The sequence below is a fragment of the Gymnodraco acuticeps genome, unplaced genomic scaffold (assembly GCF_902827175.1).
Source record: "Gymnodraco acuticeps unplaced genomic scaffold, fGymAcu1.1, whole genome shotgun sequence".
Taxonomy (NCBI): domain Eukaryota; kingdom Metazoa; phylum Chordata; class Actinopteri; order Perciformes; family Bathydraconidae; genus Gymnodraco; species Gymnodraco acuticeps.
The window spans coordinates 524,872-545,114 of record NW_022992313.1 but is presented as its reverse complement, the minus strand read 5'-3'; the positions used below and the strand labels follow the sequence as shown (position 1 = coordinate 545,114).

The 20,243-nt window shown below is 40.1% G+C and overlaps 1 protein-coding gene across 1 annotated transcript in view; it reads left to right on the top strand.

Annotated features, from left to right (window-relative positions):
* abca2 (ATP-binding cassette, sub-family A (ABC1), member 2) overlaps positions 1–20,243 on the top strand; it is a 238,833-nt gene that overhangs the window by 187,883 nt on the left and 30,707 nt on the right. The window contains exons 32-35 of the mRNA XM_034208396.1: positions 2,472–2,577; positions 2,642–2,753; positions 2,922–2,982; positions 8,352–8,526. Coding sequence (XP_034064287.1) covers positions 2,472–2,577; positions 2,642–2,753; positions 2,922–2,982; positions 8,352–8,526 — 454 coding nt within the window. The remainder of the gene's footprint in view (positions 1–2,471; positions 2,578–2,641; positions 2,754–2,921; positions 2,983–8,351; positions 8,527–20,243) is intronic.

The window sequence follows — 20,243 nt, the reverse complement described above, 5'->3', positions numbered from 1 at the left end:
CTCAGGGTGTTTTGATGGCATTCTTGAGTGTGAACGGATGCGTCAAGATGTTGTACAAGCATGGGTGGCTAAATGTTTGTAAGCAGGATAGCTAGATGCTAACAGGTAGTGGGAGCCTGTAAAAAATGCGACTCACCTCTAGGCTCGCATTCTACGTATGCGAGCTGTCAAGGGATGCCAATTTCGGCTGGCCTCCTCTCGCAACAGAGAGTGCAATCTACTGTTTCACCACAACATCTAGAGGGTTGCTGCTTCACTCTTTGTAAAATACTCAATGAGAATGGGGGAGAGATGGCAGCAACACACAGCACAGAAGAATTACCGAAACAAAACGTTTTTATTTATTTATTAAAATGATAACTACAATCCGAAAAAACAGGGGAAGCCTGGCTTCCCTTGGCCTCCAGGAGGAAACGCCACTGCTTACCTTGTGTGTATATCAGTGATGCAAATTAGTCACTTTTCGGCGCCTCCCGCTTTTTTAACGCTGATTTGGGTGAGAACCGAAGAGTTTTCGTTTGAAGTGATAAGTTTTCCGTCCGACTGACGGAAAACTTCTCACTTAAAAAAAGAAGAAGAAATCAAGATTGCAAAATAATTAAACAAGCGAGTGTCTGTTTTTCATGGCCAAGGACAGGTTCCTTGAACACAACACGAGCGTAACGTGTCTTCAAGTGGTTATGTCTCGTCTGAAAGGAGTGACTAGAGTGCTGACAGAGAGCACTGGAACGTCGCTCCAGCTCTTCAAATATTGCAGTACCCATAAGGAGCCGTACACATGCCGCAGTGTTTGCGTGGATGTGTCTTTAGTTGTAAGCACAGTGGCGATCTGTTGTTGTTAGCATCTGGTTAGCTAGCTATGCTAACGACTTTAAAGAGCTTTTCTACAACCAGGTGGAAGAGAGCTCTCTCCTGAGAGGCTCAAATAACCTCAGCTCAGTGAGGTTAAGGCACACCTTGATATGATCATTATAGTTATTAATGAGACTAAATGAAAAACAGGTATAAAATACTATATGACAGTAACAAAAAAGTTGTTAAAAATAACAAGAATAGAGTTTAAAATGGGAGTGATTTGTAAAATATCCAAAAAGAAAAATCCGCTTACAGTTCTGTTTCAATGTGTGTTGAAAGATGTATCCATAGATCTCTTAATGTTGCTCTCAAAGTGCACCAGATTGATGCTTTTAACTTCAATATTTAAAAAAAAAATCTTCCCAGGGGAGCATGCCCCCGGACCCCACTAGAGGAGGTTAGGTATCTTTCTGTTTTGGTGATCATGCCACACCGTGCACATGCATGCATGCGTGAGTCATGGTGAGATATCTGGATTAAGAAGTTGCTTTTTCTTTGCACAGCATGAAAGAAAGGCGAAATGAATGGGCTGTGATTTTAGTTTTTTTAAGCAGAGGTTGAGTTCAATCATTTGTACGACCCTCGGAGGATGTTGTACAAATTGAAAGGAAAAAGGTTCCCCACCCCTGCTGTAAATAATAATAAAAACCCTTGATTTATAACTTAACATCTCTGTCTCCTATTGATCTGAGTATATTATAAAGAATAGCAGTTAATTGAAGCATTATAGCACAGGCCTTTGTCAGATGGTATATTACGCTGTTTTTTTTCTGCTTCGAATAGTTCTCTCTTTTTTCACCATACCTGTGTTTGCATCACTGGTGTATATATAGTCTGCGTCTCCCCTTGTCCTGTGCCAGTTCGTCTTGTCTAACCAAGTCTGCCAGCCATCCCTCTTGACCTTGTTAAGTATATTTTGATAGACTCCTTTTGTTACGTTTTTTGATAGTCCAAGTAGATGTTTTGTTTAGCGTTTTGATCTTATAGTTTCTCAGGTTTGATCCTCCAAGTGAGCGTTTTTGCCTTTTTATTAAAATACTTTGTTAATCCTGACCTGGTTCTGGTGTTGTGCGTTTGGGTCCTGAGCCTTGTGTCATTCATAACAATGCTAGGGCGTGAGGCAGTGACGTAACGCCGGCGGCAACGCCGTGACACTCTGTTGCGTTGATGCTTGCGCAATGCAGAAGTAGGCGTGGTTAAATCTAAACTGGGTGGGAAAAACGATAGACGCTGCCAGGTTTCAGTCAGTAATCTGTTTTCAAATGCAATTGTGTATGTGTCCAATTTACCTTGAAGACAGTTAGCTACAGTTGGTCCTCAGCTGCTGACATATTTCTGGAGGTTTATTGCGTATTCTGTGGCCAGCCACAGTTCTAAGATTTTTCATAAAAGAAAATCACGGAGGCATCTCAAAGTGCTTAACACACATAAGAAAATTCAATAGAATGACACATTTAAAAACACAATGACAAAATACAGTCAGATAACACATTTTAAAATAAAAGACCAAACATTATTCATATTTCTTGTGACACACCGTAGGTGAAACATACGTGTACAAACATATATATACTTTTAAAATGTTTTGTTTTCAACACGGACTTTGTTCTTAATAGATATGGTGGATTAACAGTGGGGAACATTCAGAAATCAATCCCAGCGTCCTTTGGGAGAAATATACCTCCCATGGTTCGCAAGATAGCAGTTCGCAGATCAGCTCAGGTAAGGCTCTGAATTGAAGATCTCAAATACATTATAAACAGCTTCTGACAGCGCTTCTCTCTAGGTTCTTTACAACAACAAAGGTTACCACAGCATGCCGACATACCTGAACGTCCTGAACAATGCCATCCTGCGCGCAAACCTGGCTGCATCCAAGGGAAACCCTGCTGCCTATGGTAACTACATAAGATACAACATCGAGACAGAATGTTTTCTTATTTAAAGACTTGGATGTTTCTCCCCAGCGTAGTTCCCAATAATTCACAGTCATGTTATAAAATGTTTTGGGCAAGCCCCTGGTTCAGTTCTTATTATCTGTTGTGTTATGTGTTTGTGTTTTTCAGGCTTCACACTGACAAACCACCCAATGAATCGAACCAGTGCCAGCCTCTCTTTAGACTACTTGTAAGTTGCCCAGCACTGATATATAGTACCTTAAATCCTCACTTAGTTGATCATATTAAAATGTTGGCCCTGATTACTTTTTATCCTGTTAAGCCCCATAGCCCCCGCCGGCTTTTCACGAAATGTTCACGAAACTGTGTCTCTGGGCTTCTTAACATTTAATAACCTATTAATGTGTCATACCCACTTAACGGGAAGAAACTCAGCCAACTGACGATATGAACCATTTTTACCTAAACAAAACACAAGTCTAATGCCAAGCCTCTGAATTAGCATTAAGCGAAAGGGTGCTAATGCACTAAGCACATAACTCACAGTAGGAATATGTTATACTTCATCGGATCTGCACAAACTAGATATCATATGAAAGCTGAGATTCCACAGATTCATCACTTATCATCACTGTGTGACCAAAACTTGCGGCAGCGAAGGTAAGCAAAGACAACACAGAACTTCACTTACGTGGCCAAAACGGCAAATACTTCTTACCTTTGCTGTTTTCTGATCAAAAGTTGTGTTCAAGGGCATTAAAACGCATACAAATGCTGCTGAAGGTTAATCCAATGTCTCTGTGTCACTTTGAAATGATTACTGATAATCCATCATCATATTTACGGTAAAAAGCGTAGTTTTCATATAGAGTCTACGAGAGCTGTAACCCAGCTTCCGGTTTTGGGCATGCTGGCTGCGCATCACTCTCATACACCAATGGTAATGGTAATGTTTGATGAACCTCCTGACCTCTTTTTTCGTCTTGGCCACTGGACAGACTGAAATGGCAGCCGTCTTTTCTATTTGTGGCCGCACCTGCCAGCCGCCCAAGTGATTCCCCAGATACCTTCCTCCTCCCACTTCTTCGGGTTGGCCGTGAGCCCCGCCTGCCTCAGGGACTCGAGCACTGCCCCCACCTGCTGCATATGATGCTCCCAGGTCTCACTTTGGATGATTCCTCGCCAGGCCAGGAAGGCACAAAAGTATGACTGGCACATCCTGCACAACACCACAATAACACCAGCACCTCCAAGCAGACTCAAGTCCCGCCACCCCTACAACAAAGCAGCTCAAGAGATGCTCAACTCCACCTCTGAGGACATCTCCAGAGATGCATGGTTGGCAGCAGCTTGGAAGCAGGAGTGGGAGTCAGCCGGGCCCTCCCGAATCCACCGATACATCTGGGACCCAGGAGATGGTTTTTTTTCTACATATCTTCTAGAAACATATTTTCTCCCATGTTATGTTTGTTATGAACGTATCTTAAATACGTTTATTGTATACATATCTTTGCCATTTATTGTCTTGCTTATAATAATGATAATAGTCATTTTTAAATATCATTTTAGAGCACACATTAGAAATCAGTAGGCGAGGCTGTCATTTCGCCAGCTGTTACTTTCATGAGCAAGGCAGAAAATAATAGTTATAACATGCCAAAAAGCTGCTGTGTCGTTTATTGCACTTCAAACATTAAAACAAATCCAGAGTAACGTGTTTCTGAACTTCCTCTAAGAACAAAGGACAGTAACAGAAGAGCTCTGTGGCTTCAGGCTTGATCGCCGTTCAAATGACAGCGTTGGTTTCCCCAAAAGTAGGCGGGGCTGTAAAGTGACGTAGATCTTACTCACATCTATTATTCAAAACCATTCTATTTATTCTAACGTAAATTACATGCCAGTGTTTTATCTTTTTATTTATTTTTATTTTAAATCGTATAATGTCGGACTTTTTTTGCCGTCTGTGAGGAAAAGAAATGGGGCCTCAAAATACTGAAATCTGTATTTTTAAAAATCTTTTTCTCCTTCTAATTTGTTATTCTTTTCTAAATAACACACTGTTATTTACTCAACAATAACACACAATTATCCTTGTTTTTATTTATTCGTTTAATTCTATAATCTTGGGCTTTTTAGCCGTAAATAAAGTCACCGGAAACAGACGTAGCCCTATAAGGGACATTTCGAGCGATACACACCACAAACCCACTGAACTGATTACCCAAGATCCTCAGCTTGAAGCTCGTTGATTGGATGTTTTAGCCACAATGCTGGTTGGGATATGATGTTAATGCGATATGATATCCGAAAACATTTTTTTTTTTTTAAATAATACTTTATTCCGAGTGTTCTTGCTTTTCTCTTTGGAAGTCATCACATAACGGCATTGTGATACACGGTTCGGCTGCATTAAATATTACACATCTGCCGTAGTTCTCTATTTATAGAGCCCTGATCAGAAGACTTCTGGACAAACAGGAGAACTGCTGCCAAAACTGAAAACGTGACGTGGATCATACATATATCAACAATTAAACAACATCTTACATTTATTTTCACAAAATACGTCTCCTTGCAGTATCAATAGTAATTCGGCTGACTTTTATATGTGATCCAATCGGACTTGTAGTTTTTAAAGATATTACTGATTTTCTTTTAATATAAGAATGTAAATACTGAGTTGAGAGAATAGTCAGGGGATTTGGGTGATGGGAGACACGTCTATGGAATCACAATTTCAATAGTTTACCATTAAATGACGGATATACCTTTCTGTCTGTGATGTTTTACAAATCAGATATTAATGTGTAGAAGTGAAACATGAGAAATAGTATAGCAATATCCTGTAAAATTATGTAAAAACATGAATAAAACTACACATCTTCAGATGTTATACATACATAAGTGTCCTACACTAATAATACAAAGTTATTATTAGTATGCTGTGTGTACCTTGTGTGCACCGCCTAGTGGTTAAAGAACGTTATTGAATTATTTTTGTTGAATAATGTTATTTTTGTTGAATAATGTTATTTGATGAAAAGAATATTTAATAGTACATACTTTCATAGGGGGAAAGTAGAAGGTCAATGATAGAAATATAGAATATAAAAAATCAAGAAGATACTGTAAGTGATCTCTACAATAAAACAGACAAACTAATTAACCTTTATTAACACATTAAAGAATACTTTAGGTTAAGGTCTTCTTTCAAATAAGAAAAAAGCTTTGGGGGTATCTATCTACAGATAAATATTAAGCCTGAAAAGTACTTAACGTCTAATATATTGCTTTCCTGCAATGTTAACTATGTCGAAGCACTTCTTTTTAACTGATATTATACTATTATTTATGTAGATAGTATAAGAAATGTGCAGAACTACAATTCCCAGTAGAGACGTGCCATAGAGAACATGTTGCGAAACACAATAGCCAGCATGTGTAGTTCTCGGGAGGCGTTCGAGTCCAGTTTTGAATAGTCTGCCGTGGTTTCGTTCCATTTCAAAGAGCTTTGACGCTCGGCGTAACCTTGGCGCACTGCCACTCCAACATCCAATCCCAGAGCTTGAAGATTAATCACGGGGTTTGTCAACGGGACTGTAGTCCCAAACGATAGCTGGGGATTATGGGTAGTGTAGTGTCTTCGGCCATCCTAAACTCTGATTTTTTTTCCTGATATTATATTGCATTAACAACACATCCCAACGTGCATTGCCGCTAAAACATCCAGTCAGCGAACATGAAAACATTCCCAGTTAAACATGCAAAAACAAATCGCTAAATAAAAAGATAAAACACTGGCGTGTAATTTACGTTAGAATAAATAGAATGGTTTTGAACAATAGATGAGAGTAAAATCTACGTCACCTTACAGCCCCGCCCACCTTTGGGGAAACCAACGCTGTCATTTGAACAGCGATCAAGCCTGAAGCCACAGAGATCTTCTGTTACTGTCCTTTCTTCTTAGAGGAAGTTCAGAAACACGTAACTCTGGATTTGTTTTAATGTTTGAGGTGCAACAAACGACACAGCAGCTTTTTGGCATGTTACAACTATTATTTTCTGCCTCGCTCATGAGAGTAACAGCTGGCGAAATTACAGCCTCGCCTACTGATTTCAAATGTGTGCTCTAAAATGATATTTATAAATGACTATTATCATTATTATAAGCAAGACAATAAATGGCAAAGATATGTAGAAAATAAACGCATTTGAGATACGTTCATAAGAAACGTAACGTGGGAGAAAATATGTTTCTAGCTAAACGTAATTGAGAATGCAGTTTAGTTCTGTGGGAACGTAATTTTTAGGAGACAGGGTTGGCCAAACAATAGCTCAAAGGGAGAAAATCCTGTGGAGGACGGGGCACCTCCCGCACTGCAAACAACAGAGGGTCTAACCATTTATCCCAATTACGACTATCTTCGTGAACGAACTTACGAACCATGTTCTTTAGCGTTTTGTTAAACCGCTCCACCAGGCCGTCGGTCTGTGGATGGTAAACGCTAGTCTGGATTGAGTGGACGCCCATCAGTTCATACAGCTCGCGTAGTGTGCGTGACATAAACGATGTGCCCTGTTCAGTCAGGATCTCTTTTTGGATCCCGACTCGGGAGATTATATGAAACAGTGCCTTGGCAGAAATATTACGCAGCGAGGCAGTGCGCCTCGGGGTATCGTGTTGCATAATCCACTAGGACTAGTACAAAGCGATATCCCTGTGCACTCCGGTCTAATGGCCCGATGAGGTCCATACCAACTCTCTCAAAAGGTACCTCAATTAATGGGAGTTGTCGCAAAGGCGCTTTTGGGGTAGCCGGCGGGTTAACCAAACTGACATTCACGGCAAGATGCGCACCACCATCTGTGAAGATCGGGCCATGATCCGGTGTAGTGTTTTGTCGTACCCTAGATGACCTGACATGGGGTTATGATGAGCGGCCTGGAAAATCATTTCCGGTGGCACTGGACCCAGTTCGCTGTCGATGTCGGGAGTCTTGCGACAAATTGCTCCAGTGCCACCTGCTCCACAACGTCCTCAGCGGAGTGTTGTCCCGGTCGGAGCCAGCGCCTCGCGGCATTGAGGAGCTGCTGCGCGTAGGAGAAGGGATGGCCGGCGTCCTCAAAGGGGATGGCCCAGAACTGGCGGCGATGCCCCTCCGGCGTGCTGCCCAGGTCCTTTAGGAATAGGAACCCTAGCAATCAGGTCAATAGCACAATGGACGGTGAGGAGGAAGAGCCAAAGCCTTGGATTTGCTAAAAACCTCACCTAGATCATGGTAGCAGGAAGGGACTGAAGGTAATTCAGGAGGATCTAACCTTTGGTCTGTTTCCTGCCTACAATTCCCAGTGTTGCTTCCCCTGTCCATCTCAACTTGTTTGCTTTAAACAGTGATTTAAGCATTTCTTTCCCAACCCCTCCACCCTGCAAGAGTGCCAATTTATGTGGGGGTTATGATGTTTTAGCCAGGGGAAACCCAAAATGATGTTGGGCTGAGTTATAAAGGTGGAAAGACATAGCCTTGTGATGGTTATCATTTACAATAATTTCTAAGGCTCCTCACCTCTCTCTCCTTTCTCCTCTCCCTGTATCTCCAGGCTCCAGGGGACAGATGTGGTGATTGCCATCTTCATTATTGTGGCCATGTCTTTTGTACCGGCCAGCTTTGTGGTCTTCCTTGTTGCAGAGAAATCCACGAAGGCCAAACACCTGCAGTTTGTCAGCGGGTGTGACCCTGTCATCTACTGGCTGGCTAATTACATATGGGACATGGTGAGAAAAGCCTGAGGTCAATACTGTACAAAGAATAATGCATGTGTAACTGAGGTTAGGGCAGTGGATTTTCTTGTGTTTTAATAATTCAGTGTGTGTCTGCCCTCTCCTCAGCTGAACTACCTGGTGCCTGCAACATGTTGTGGATTATTCTGTTTGTGTTTGACCTGCCGGCCTACACATCACCAACTAACTTCCCTGCAGTCCTCTCTCTCTTTCTTCTGTACGGGTGAGACCTTTGAGTGCACACATCTTTACTTATCAGCGTTTATACCTGGAATTAACGGCTCATTATAGTGTAGTCTAGTGGACTTACACTTCTATTGAAGGGGCAGTTCACCACATTTAAAAAAAAACTGAATGGAATTTAGTTTGTGGTTAGTTTGTAAGTCAACACTTAATGAACGCAATATTAAAGTAGAACATCTTTACTGATATTCATTGTGTGATGGAAACCAAACTCATCAACCCAATGAGGGCTGGAATTAAAAATCAACAGAAAATCTAAGTGAAAAAAATTCAACAGGCTGTTCCAACTAACTTCAATCCAATCACGGCCACTTATCATAGGGCTCAGTAGTGTGTATGCCCCCATGGTCCTGTATGCACTCCCAACCACATCTGCTCCTGATGAGACAGCAGTTAGTGTCCTGATGGATTTCCTCTTAGACCTGGACCAGGGTAACTGCCCAGCTCTCCTTGTGTAATGGCCCCTCTCCCAATGTCTCCTCCACACTCTGGAAGAGCAACTATTATATAGATGTAAAATATATGAAGGTTACAAGGCCTTTTGCTTACCTCGCTTGTAACATCACTGTCAACTCTGAGTGGTTTAATTTACAGTCGAGGAAATAAGTATTTGATCCCTTGCCAATTTGTAAGTGTACCCACTTACAAAGGAATCAACAGTCTATAATTGTAATGGTAGCTTTATTTGACTAATAAGAGACAGAATATTAAAAGAATATCCAGAAATGTACATCATATAAGAGATCAAAATGAATTTGCATTTAACTGTGGGAAATACGTATTTGATCCCCTTGCAACCAACAAGAATTTTGGCTCCCACAGACCGGTTACATAAATCCTCTTCCTTTAAGAAAGTACTCCTAATATCAACTTGTTACCTGTATAAAAGACACCTGTCCACAGAATCAATAAATCAGATTCCAACCTCTCCACCATGGGCAAGACTAAAGAGCTGTCTAAGGACCTCAGGGACAAGATTGTAGACCTGGGATGCGGTCGAATAGTCCATTTAGCTTAGGAACCTTCCTAACGGAGTGAAATGACCCGGAAGTACCTCAGTGGCAGCCATGATAAGAGCTGTTCAAATTCTCTAGTCTAGATGATAGGAAAGGAGATTTGAAACTTCCTTTATAACCTCCTTTAGCTTAGGAACCACTGGACCTTCCTTGATGAAAGGAGAGGAGAAAATGCTGTCCCACAATGCCTTGCGGCCGCAACATATACCGTGACACAACGTTCACGGAAACAACCGACCATGACCGAGAAATAATATCATGAAAGTTACGATATTTATTAAGTAATTTACAACGTATGTGGTAAGTTGCCAAAGTGCTTTGTTTTGAACGTTCAACACTATAATAATCAAAGGAGAAATATGAACGTTAGTTTTTACTGAAATGATCAAATAAAGTCAACATCTCACAGTCTTTACTGAGCTGTGTGGGGTTTCTTAAACTTGTAATACATGTTTGAATGGTGATATACACAGTGATAGATGTTAAGGAATAAAACATTAATATCCACATGAATCCCAATACGTAGGATTGTATGAAAAGATCTTAATACAAATGTATTCATTATAATACACGTATTAACGTGTGGACCGGAGGGAGAGGGTGACGAACATAAGTTTAAGTTTCACTTTACTTTTTTATTTAAATTCCAACCTTGTTCATGAAGAATATGTTTCTCTGTTGCCCACGTTCATAAAGCATAAAACAACACCATCAGAGCACGGTGCAGAGTCTCTAGATGAGTTTAGTCCGCCGTTCTTATTAAACATCCATGTAGTTCGCTGTATACAAAACTGTAGTTTTCCCCACAGCAGACGCACATTTATGACGTCCGCTGGCTCATCATAAACACGTTGAAGTGCAGTCGGATTCGCAAAGCACTGCAGTCTTTTTTCCTAAGTCCTTTTAAATTCTCCTATCCACTATCCCTTAACTGCGTGATGTTTCACACAGAGGTCAAGGAATAGTGGATAGGAAAAGATGATAGGAGCTGATTTTTGGACAATTTGAATGCAACCCTGCACAAGGCTGGGACTGGCTACAAGACCATCAGAAAGCAGCTTGGTGAGAATGAGACAACTCTTGGTGCCATTATTCAGGAATAGAAGAAACACAAAATGAGCATCAGTCGCCCTCGGTCTGGGGCTCCACACAAAATCTGGCCACGTGGGGTTTTGATGATCATGAGAAAGGTGAGGGATCAGAACTACACAGGAGGAACTTGTTAATGATCTCAAGGCAGCTGGGAGCACAGTCACCAAGAAAACTATTGGGAACACACTACACCTTAATGGATCAAATCCTGCAGCGCCTGAAGGCCCCCTGCTCAAGAGGAACATGAGAGGCCCGTCTGAAGTTTGACAATGAACATCTGAAGGACTCAGAGAAGCTTGGGAGAGAGGATGTGATCAGATGAGACCAACATCGACATCTTTGGCATCAACTCGACACGCCGTGTTAGAGGAAGAGAGATGCTGACTATAACCCCAGAACACCATCCGTCTGACGGGGGGTCAGCATGGAGGTGGAAACATTCTGCTTTGGGGTGTTTCTCTGCTAAGGGGACAGGACCACTTCCCTGCATCGAGGACAGGATGGACGGGGCCATGTACCATACAATCTTGGCCGATAGCCTCCTTCCCTCAGCCAGGACTCTGAACATGGGTCATGGAGGGGTCTTCCAGCAGGACAATGACCCTGAACATACGGCTAAGGAAACACAGGAGCTGCTAAAGAAGGAGCACATTCAGGTGAGGGAGGGGCCTAGCCAGTCTCCAGACCTTAATCCCAGGAAGGGAGCTGAAGCTTCCAGAGGCCAAGCATCAGCCTCAAAACCTGAAGGGTTTGGAGAGGATCTTCAGAGAGGAGTGGACCAACATCCTTCCTGAGATGTTCACAAACCAGGTGACCAACTACAAGAAGCGTCTGACCTCTGTGTGTCCAACAAGGGTTTCTCCACCAAGTACTAACACATGTTTTGCAAGGGGATCAAATACTTATTTCCCACCATTTTTATATTTTATATAATGTCAATTTCTGGATTTTCTTTTTGATATTCTTACTCTCACTGTCAAAATAAACCTACCATTAAAATGATAGACTATTAATTTATTTGTAAGAGTGTAACAAACTAAATCTGCTAGGGATCAAATAATGATTTCCTTCACGGTGCATGATCTAAAATCAGTGTTTTTCCAACATCATCCTGTCTGCAGCAACGGTTCATCAGTATAAGGCCCTGGGTCTGAGTAACTGTATTCTTCCATGATATGGATTTTGGGGAAAAGTGGTTTTAAAGACAAGAAATTAGAGAAAGAGAAGGAGAAGAAGATTCAAGGCATCTCCCTTATGTTTCTCAAGTAGAAACTTCAAAAGAAATGTGACTGCAGACCACACTTTCATTCTGATATTTGACAGCAAATAAACTCCCTGAATATAAGATCTGGAAAAAGTGCACCAGTGCAGACAGTGTTTTATTATAGTCACTCAACTAATGTGAAGTTGACCATATTTATCACAGAGGTTGAAGCTGGTCAAAAGTGAGATGGTGCTAACACAAGCTAGCTAGCTTTGTAAGAAAGGAAGAATTGTGAAATGATTGGGATGCTAGTTTTAGTTAGCAAGAATCAGGCTTGTGCTTTAATGTACTTGTGGAGTGCTTGGAGTGTCTTTATTAGTACTGAATGATGAATAACATCTCGCAGCAATGCCATGGAATCGAGATGTAAATCAGAAGGTATTCCGGCCCTTCAAGCATACCCTGCTTTGTTGTCTTTTTTATACTATGAACGGGACCATAATTGTGCTTATGAATCATGCTGTTTTTCAGACTTCTTGAATCTGGCCTTTGAGAATATGAACCAATACAGAAAAGGTTTATTGAAGTAATAAATCAGGTGAGGCTAGGGTCATTTTCTCATAGACCTCTGAACGTACTGACTTCTATTTGTAACCAATGCAGTCCATTACTGATTATTCAAAAAAACGCAGGTTCGAGGCACTTCCTCATTGACTTAGCGTTTTAGATGAAGAGGTGTCCTCTTAATTTAAAGTGAATTAATACGTCTTCATGTTTTTGTCTTTCAATATGTCGTCTCTTCTTCCAGGTGGTCCATTACTCCCATCATGTACCCAGCATCCTTCTGGTTCGAGGTGCCCAGTACAGCCTACGTGTTCCTTATAGTCATCAACCTCTTCATAGGCATCACTGCAACTGTTGCCACCTTCCTGCTCCAGCTCTTTGAACATGATAAGGTCAGTTTGACTATTGTTCCCTCAGCTTTGGTTGTGCAGTATTATCAGACGTAGTCTCACATCACTTCTCCACTATCTTCATGTCTTTAGGATCTGAAAAGAATCAACAGTTACCTAAAGTCCTGTTTCCTGATCTTCCCCAACTACAACCTGGGACATGGCCTGATGGAGATGGCTTACAATGAGTACATCAATGAATACTACGCTAAAATAGGTACACCTATAACGAAGCAATGTTTTTAGTTTCTCTCACGATTATTTAATGTGATTGTGAAGAAGTCCGAATAATTATTGTATGTGTTTGTGTGATACAAGGGACATAAAAAACAACATTTGAATGTACCATGATAAGGGCAAACAGGATGATGTTAGAATTTAGAATCATTGTTATTTCATCTTTTGTTGCCTATCATTTTCTTTTATGAAAATAATATAATAATAACTTTACTAGCAAAATCTACTTTATTTGCAGAAATATGAAATGAAACAAACAATTAAATAAGTATGTATTTTAGACAGTAACAAATTGAAATGCATAAACCTTAAGTTGGCCTCAACAAGGTGGACCTTTAACTATTTTACTTTTCAAACAGACAAATGTTTTTGAAAGAAAAGTAAAGAAGATATCAATCGTTATAAATGGTGTGCTTTCAGGCCAGTTTGACAAGATGAAGTCTCCATTTGAGTGGGACATCGTGACGCGAGGGCTCGTTGCCATGACAATCGAAGGCTTTGTTGGCTTCCTCATCACCATCCTCTGCCAGTACAACTTCCTCAGAAAGCCGCCGTGAGTCCTGTTTGTTTCTACGAGTGTGGGGAATGTCAGGATTTACTGTCACTCCTTCAGACTTAATGTGTGTGTGTGTGTGTGTGTGTGTGTGTGTGTGTGTGTGTGTGTGTGTGTGTGTGTGTGTGTGTGTGTGTGTGTGTGTGTGTGTGTGTGTGTGTGTGTGTGTGTGTGTGTGTGTGTGTGTGCACAGGAGGATGCCTGTCAGTTGCCAGCCAATAGATGATGACGATGTAGACGTGGCCTGTGAGAGACGGAGAGTGTTACGAGGAGACGCTGACAATGACAAGCTAAAGATCGACAACCTCACAAAGGTTCATTTTCATTTAATCGTTTATTTGAACCGGGACAGTGCACATTGATGAACACTTTAAAACAAAATAATGCTTACAAGTGTAAATGAGCCGGATTTTAGCTTTGAGCTAATTTCCATCCGTAGTCCCGTCACATACAACATATAAGAACGTGACATGTATATGTTAGGAAAACTTCTGTTATCAATGCTGAGCCAATGCTCGTGAAAGGAATGGAAGCTGGATTCGCCTTAGTCAAACATTGACATTTATTGAAAGTATATTACGGCCGGAGAATTCACAAGGTATATGCACAACTTCTTTGTGGGACACCAGGCAAACTCTGAAGCCAAAGGAGCCAGGAACACATCTATACATGAGAAGAGGAGGGCCCTAAAACACGCGGGTTTTCCTTTAATGCAAGCCAGATAGAGAGACAAAGACTCGTTGTCTTGCAAACCCACATGAGCCAAGCTTCTCCCCCACAGGAAGTCAGATGACCTCTTGACCTGTGTCTTCCTGAGAAGTTACACACAGGATCACATTACAGGCAGGAATATATGCGGTTTACCAAAAAGCATTACTTTGTGATTAACATTTTTACAGAAAGACTGAGGACCTCTAAGTACACAGATCGGATTAAAATATTCTCTCACAGTCCTTTGTTTTTATCAATCTATTGATAACCAATTAACATTAGTCTAAGAATATTTCAGTCAATACTTAAATCAATAAGCGTCTTCAGAGTTGTGTGGGCTCACTCACATTAATTACATCAAAAGTAAACAAGATTGAAAACACTTCAATCACCATGATTAAACACAGTCAATCATAATAGAAAAATCATCTCTCTTCAGTGCTTGGCATCTTTTGTCAAAAGCACAATAATAAACACATGGAATACAAAAATATAATTGCAAAATATATGTTTCAAAAATAAGATATTTTATCATTTATCACTCAGTTAATCTCATTCATCAAACACAAATTCTAAATCAGCTTTACATCTCAAGATTTACTTCAAGGCAATTACTTATTAAAACACAATTAGAATTTAGGATTATAAGAAATCAATTGAGGTATAATTTAGGATTATGAGAAATCAATTGAGGTATAAATCAGAATCATGAGAGATCCAGCTAAGGTTCCTAGTTAAGGTATAAATTCACAGTGATGAATCGATCAATCTGTAATCTGTAAAGTTACAGTGTCCTCAATCTTTAACATTACTTTACGTTTACTTCATTACGCTTTATTCAAGAGTAAGGCATGATAACATAATTACATTACTTCAACTATCAATCATTATGTCATTTCAAAATCTGAAGGGAAAACTAAACAATTCTCAAAATGTTTAAAAATCTGAAAAGGAAGAATCAGACATTTTATTGTATAACAACCTGAAAAGGAAAAAATCAAAACATCTGTTCTTTATTCAGAGCATCAACTGTAATCAATATCAATCGCTGAATTGGGAGCCTTGTAATCTGGTTTCCTCGTTGTACATTTGACCTGGTAATGATTAAGGATAGTAACATTGTCTGTTATAATATTAGAAATATCTTATTGTTCAATACTTTATAAATCTGAAAATATCAATTTATTTATTTGTTTAGTGTGAAAGTGTAATCTGATCTGACAAAATATATTTATCACCACTATTTAACACATATCTGTTCATTGGGAATACAAAAACAATCATTAATTGTACATCTGTAATCATCTGGTCATTCAATTCAAATGTTATCTTTGTACCAGAGCTTGAAGAACATGTCCTCCTGACTCGTTCTCCTCCTCTCTTTATGACACAGAATGTCTGGTGTGTAAAGGCATCCTGATACTGTAGATTAGCACTGAGGTGATGATTGGCTCAAAACTCTTCTTCATCAGAGCGCCATATCTCAATTATCTGTAGATTAGCACTGAGGTGCTGATTGGCTCAAAACTCTTCTTCATCAGAGCGCCATATCTCAATCCCCCCCAATTGCTCTGCTTTTGTGGCTCAATTCAGTGAGCACTTTATGATCTCCCAGTGAAACAGAGGCTCATCTGCCTGCATTCCTTCTGCTATCTGCTTGAGAGCAGTGCACCTGCCTATTCCAAGTGGCACATCCAGATGCCTCTGAAACCATCGCTCGTCCTGTAGAGTTGTCTGCCTGAGCCCACCGAGCAGAAAGATGAAGAAGCATCCCATCTCATCAGAAAGTTGAAGATTAGAATCCTCTCATCTCGAACGACCTCCTTGCCCGTGGATAAGTTGCTCTCTGCAGCCGCAGAGTGTGATTCTCTCTCTGACCCTTGGCCTTCAGAGCTGTTTAACACTTGATAGGGATGTTTTCCTGAGTGCAGACAACTCAAAGTAATGGATTAGCACATTATCATTCAATTACAAAAATAGGATAGGCCCCCTCAGAATGATTTGGGAGCCTTCCTAACACATGCACATTATAAATGTAAGGTTTGTGTTAGTCATTTAACATGCAAGAATCATATACTCATCAGTCCAAAGCAGAGAAATGTTATTTTAAGTTAAAGGTGAGCTAGTCCCTGTGGATATAACCCTTTCTCAATGATTCTAGATGTTATATTAATTCACCATTTACCGTTTGATAAAGGATTAGTTTATCAGAAGTACATTTCCTCTTCCATAAAACATAGGTTTGAGAAATGAATGTTCCAATATGAAATCAATTGCTCAATATAATTTGACTCTTCCCTCCCTTTTCTTACATATTGTCACATATGAAATAATAACTTAGGAGTCTATTTAAGCATGGTATTGTCTATATAAGCTGTTAATCGAGAAAACTCAGAGTCAGTATGCAACTCGCAAATATCTCTCCTCCTTCCTATCCCTCTCTTCCACATCTCCCTCTCATCTCCCTCTTTACTCACTTCCCCATCTCTTTCTATTTTCTCTTTCTCATCCCTCTCTCTTCCTCATCTCCCTCTTTACTCACTTCCCCATCTCTTTCTATCTTACTTCTGTTAGATATGAAGTAAAACATACAAGTCCATGTAAGCATCTGAGTTACCACTGAAGGCATAGCATAAATGATAGTGGGCGTCTGAGGGTGTCATTACTGAGAAATGTCAAAGAAATTCAAAACCTTACATTTGAAAACAGGTTTGCATTCCTCCACTTAAGGTGACGTTATCATTGGAAACAATAAAAACGAACTATTTTGATGTAGAATCTATAAATTGAATCGTTAGAGCAGAACAAAAATGGTTGTATTGTAGCCTGAGTTCCGTGCAGCCTCTAGTTTCACCAGGTGGAAAAATGGTCCATATAATGTGAATACATGCAGAAGTAGACAGTAAGAGGCCCCTGACATTAGGCCTATACTAAAAATAGTAGGGGCTCTTCACTCTGCATAGCAGTATGAATAGCCTTAAAAAACAAACAACCCACTCCGTGGTAACGAGAGTCATATTTCTGACCCATATGCCCTAAGTGAAGCCGTTAGTCTCATCTAACTGACCCAAGGGTTGGTGCTGGTGTGACAGTTCCAAGTGTTCAGAGCAGACGTCAAGCTTTCAGTTCATGGCTCGGTGGGGGGGAGCAGACCCACGTGAGACAGTATCAACGGCTGTACAGTCCAGTTTGAGGCCCGTCATTCTCTCTGGGAGCAGGAAATGGTGCCCATTCTCGGACCAAACCATTAATGTCATGTAGAGCAGCCATAGCATCTCTGTGACTGCACTCAGCCGGACTGTAGCAGGGTAGAGCTGGGTGACTCTTAGTGAAGCTGTCCAAAGCCCATAGGCAAAATGGAACCACGTGCTAACAAAAAGGACACAGGGTCATCAATGTCTCTCTTTACCATTGGCCTAATCATAAACAAATTAGTGGGAAAAATGTGGAACACTAATCCATCATGTAGAATGTTGAGTTAATTTAAATAATTACTTATGGGTTGAAATCAAATTAACATTAACATTAGAACTAAAGTCAGTTAACAAATTTGGACTTGCACAGATCAGTAATCAATACACCATTTTCCCAGCTCTGTGATGAAAACGATAACAAGCAGGGATGCAAACTTGTCATCTTTTGGCGAAATTTGCCGTTTTGAATCCAAAATAGGTCGTTTGTGTGATTCATGTAGATCTGCAATAAAATATTATTGGGGTATGGACAGGGTTGCTAACTTTGGGTACCTGGCTGGAGTGAGATTTTGATATCATGGGTTTTAATTCCACACATGCGCACGAAGTGACTGCTATCGTGTCAGTAGCGGGAGCTTAGCATATATTTAGGATATATATATATAATATATATACAAATACACAATATTGGACACAGACTATAAAGGGCACACAGTTTCATTCACTAATGAAAGTCAAACACATGTTTGTTTCCACTGTTTTATTGTTTGCCTGTCGCGATAAGCAATTAATTGACTTATCGGCTCCCGAGTATTTGTGTTGGGTAATCTATGGTAGGGCTAACCCATACAGTGGTGGGGCTCAAATCAGCATTAGAAATGTAATTACATACACGCTATATCTCCCCTTGACAGTGAAACGCCACGCGTGATGTTTAGATTATTTCCCTGTCTCAATCCAAATTGAACTGTATGAAATAAAAAGGCACATTTGTCTTGTAGTAAATAAAAAGGGCGACCTGGAGCCAATCCTGCAATTTCCCCACAGGTAAAAGAGTTGACATGCTGAAAACCCAACCCCCGCAGGGGGTCTGGGGGGATTCTCCCCCAGGAGATTTTTTGAAATACTAACATAAAATACACATTCTCTCTTGAGATGAAAAATAAATCCATCTATTACTACACGACATATTTAAATGAAGCTGAACCTGCTGCTCCTCACAGATGGAAGAGGCTGTGTGAATTACTTTACATTGTGGATGCGGGTGGATAGCCCCCATTGTTCTGTGTGTCAAAATGGAAGGTTTCTGGCTAACGTTAGCTTAGGTACTCAGATCTTGTTCTTGAGTAAAAGTAGAAGTACCAGAGTGTAGGAATACTAAGTTACAGTAAAAGTACTGCATTCAAAATGTTACTCAAGTAAAAGTATAAAAGTATTGTCATCAAAATATAGTGAAAATAGCGACAGTAAAAGTAGTCACTGTGCAGATTGGTTTATTTCAGAATACTATATATGATATGTTTTATAATGATTGATCATGAAAGTGTTCTCAAAGCTGGTAAAGGTGCAGCTAGTTTGAATGACTTTGTATACTGCAGGGTAGCTGGTGGATTTACTCCAGGTGGAACTAAAGTCTGATTCAACACTTGATTATATTTTGCATCATTCATCCAGATCTGAAAGTAACTAAAAGGTATTAAATACATGTAGTGGAGTAGAAATACACCATGTACCTCTGAACTGTAGTGGAGTAGAAGAATAAAGTAGCAAAACATTTAAATACTCAAATAAAGTACCAGTATCTCAAAATTGTGCCCAAGTATAGTACTTGTTGAGTTTATGAACTTAGTTACTTAACACCAGTGGCTATACAGATAGAAAGACTAAGCCTTGCACAGAGGCATGAAAATACATTTTCAAAATGCTCAACAGTGCTGCCAAAATTATAAACTGACTGCTGCAATTAGATCTTCCTTTGTGCTGAGGCCATAAAACCCCCAACGCGCCGTGCCGTGGTCTGCTTCAGATGATCTTTTCCTTCCAGAGGTCACGCCTGTCTCTGACCCCGTGTCTTGCGTTTTTTTTTCTTCTCTGCAGCACCAAGCAGAGCAGAGAAAGGGGAGATTTTGACTAGAAATAATTTGAAACAGTTTAATAAAGAATGTTAAACTATATTTAAAAACTGTAATTGAACTTCAATTTATATCAATTATCTTATTCCAGTGGCCAGTTGGAACAGACAATCAAAAAGTTTTCATTTTGCAGCAACAGTGCAAAAGGTTCCAATCACAATTATATTCTGCTAATCTGCTTTGTTTCGGAATGTGTTCAATACATTACGTTTTTTTATTTTCATTATTACCACACAATACATAGATTAAGAATAAATGAAACAAATAATACAACATTGACCTATTTGAGCAGACAGATTTATTTTTATTTTTTCAACCCTGATTTCCTCAGGCCTGGTATTTATGACCCGCAGTGATGCCTCTGAGGTTCCCGGGC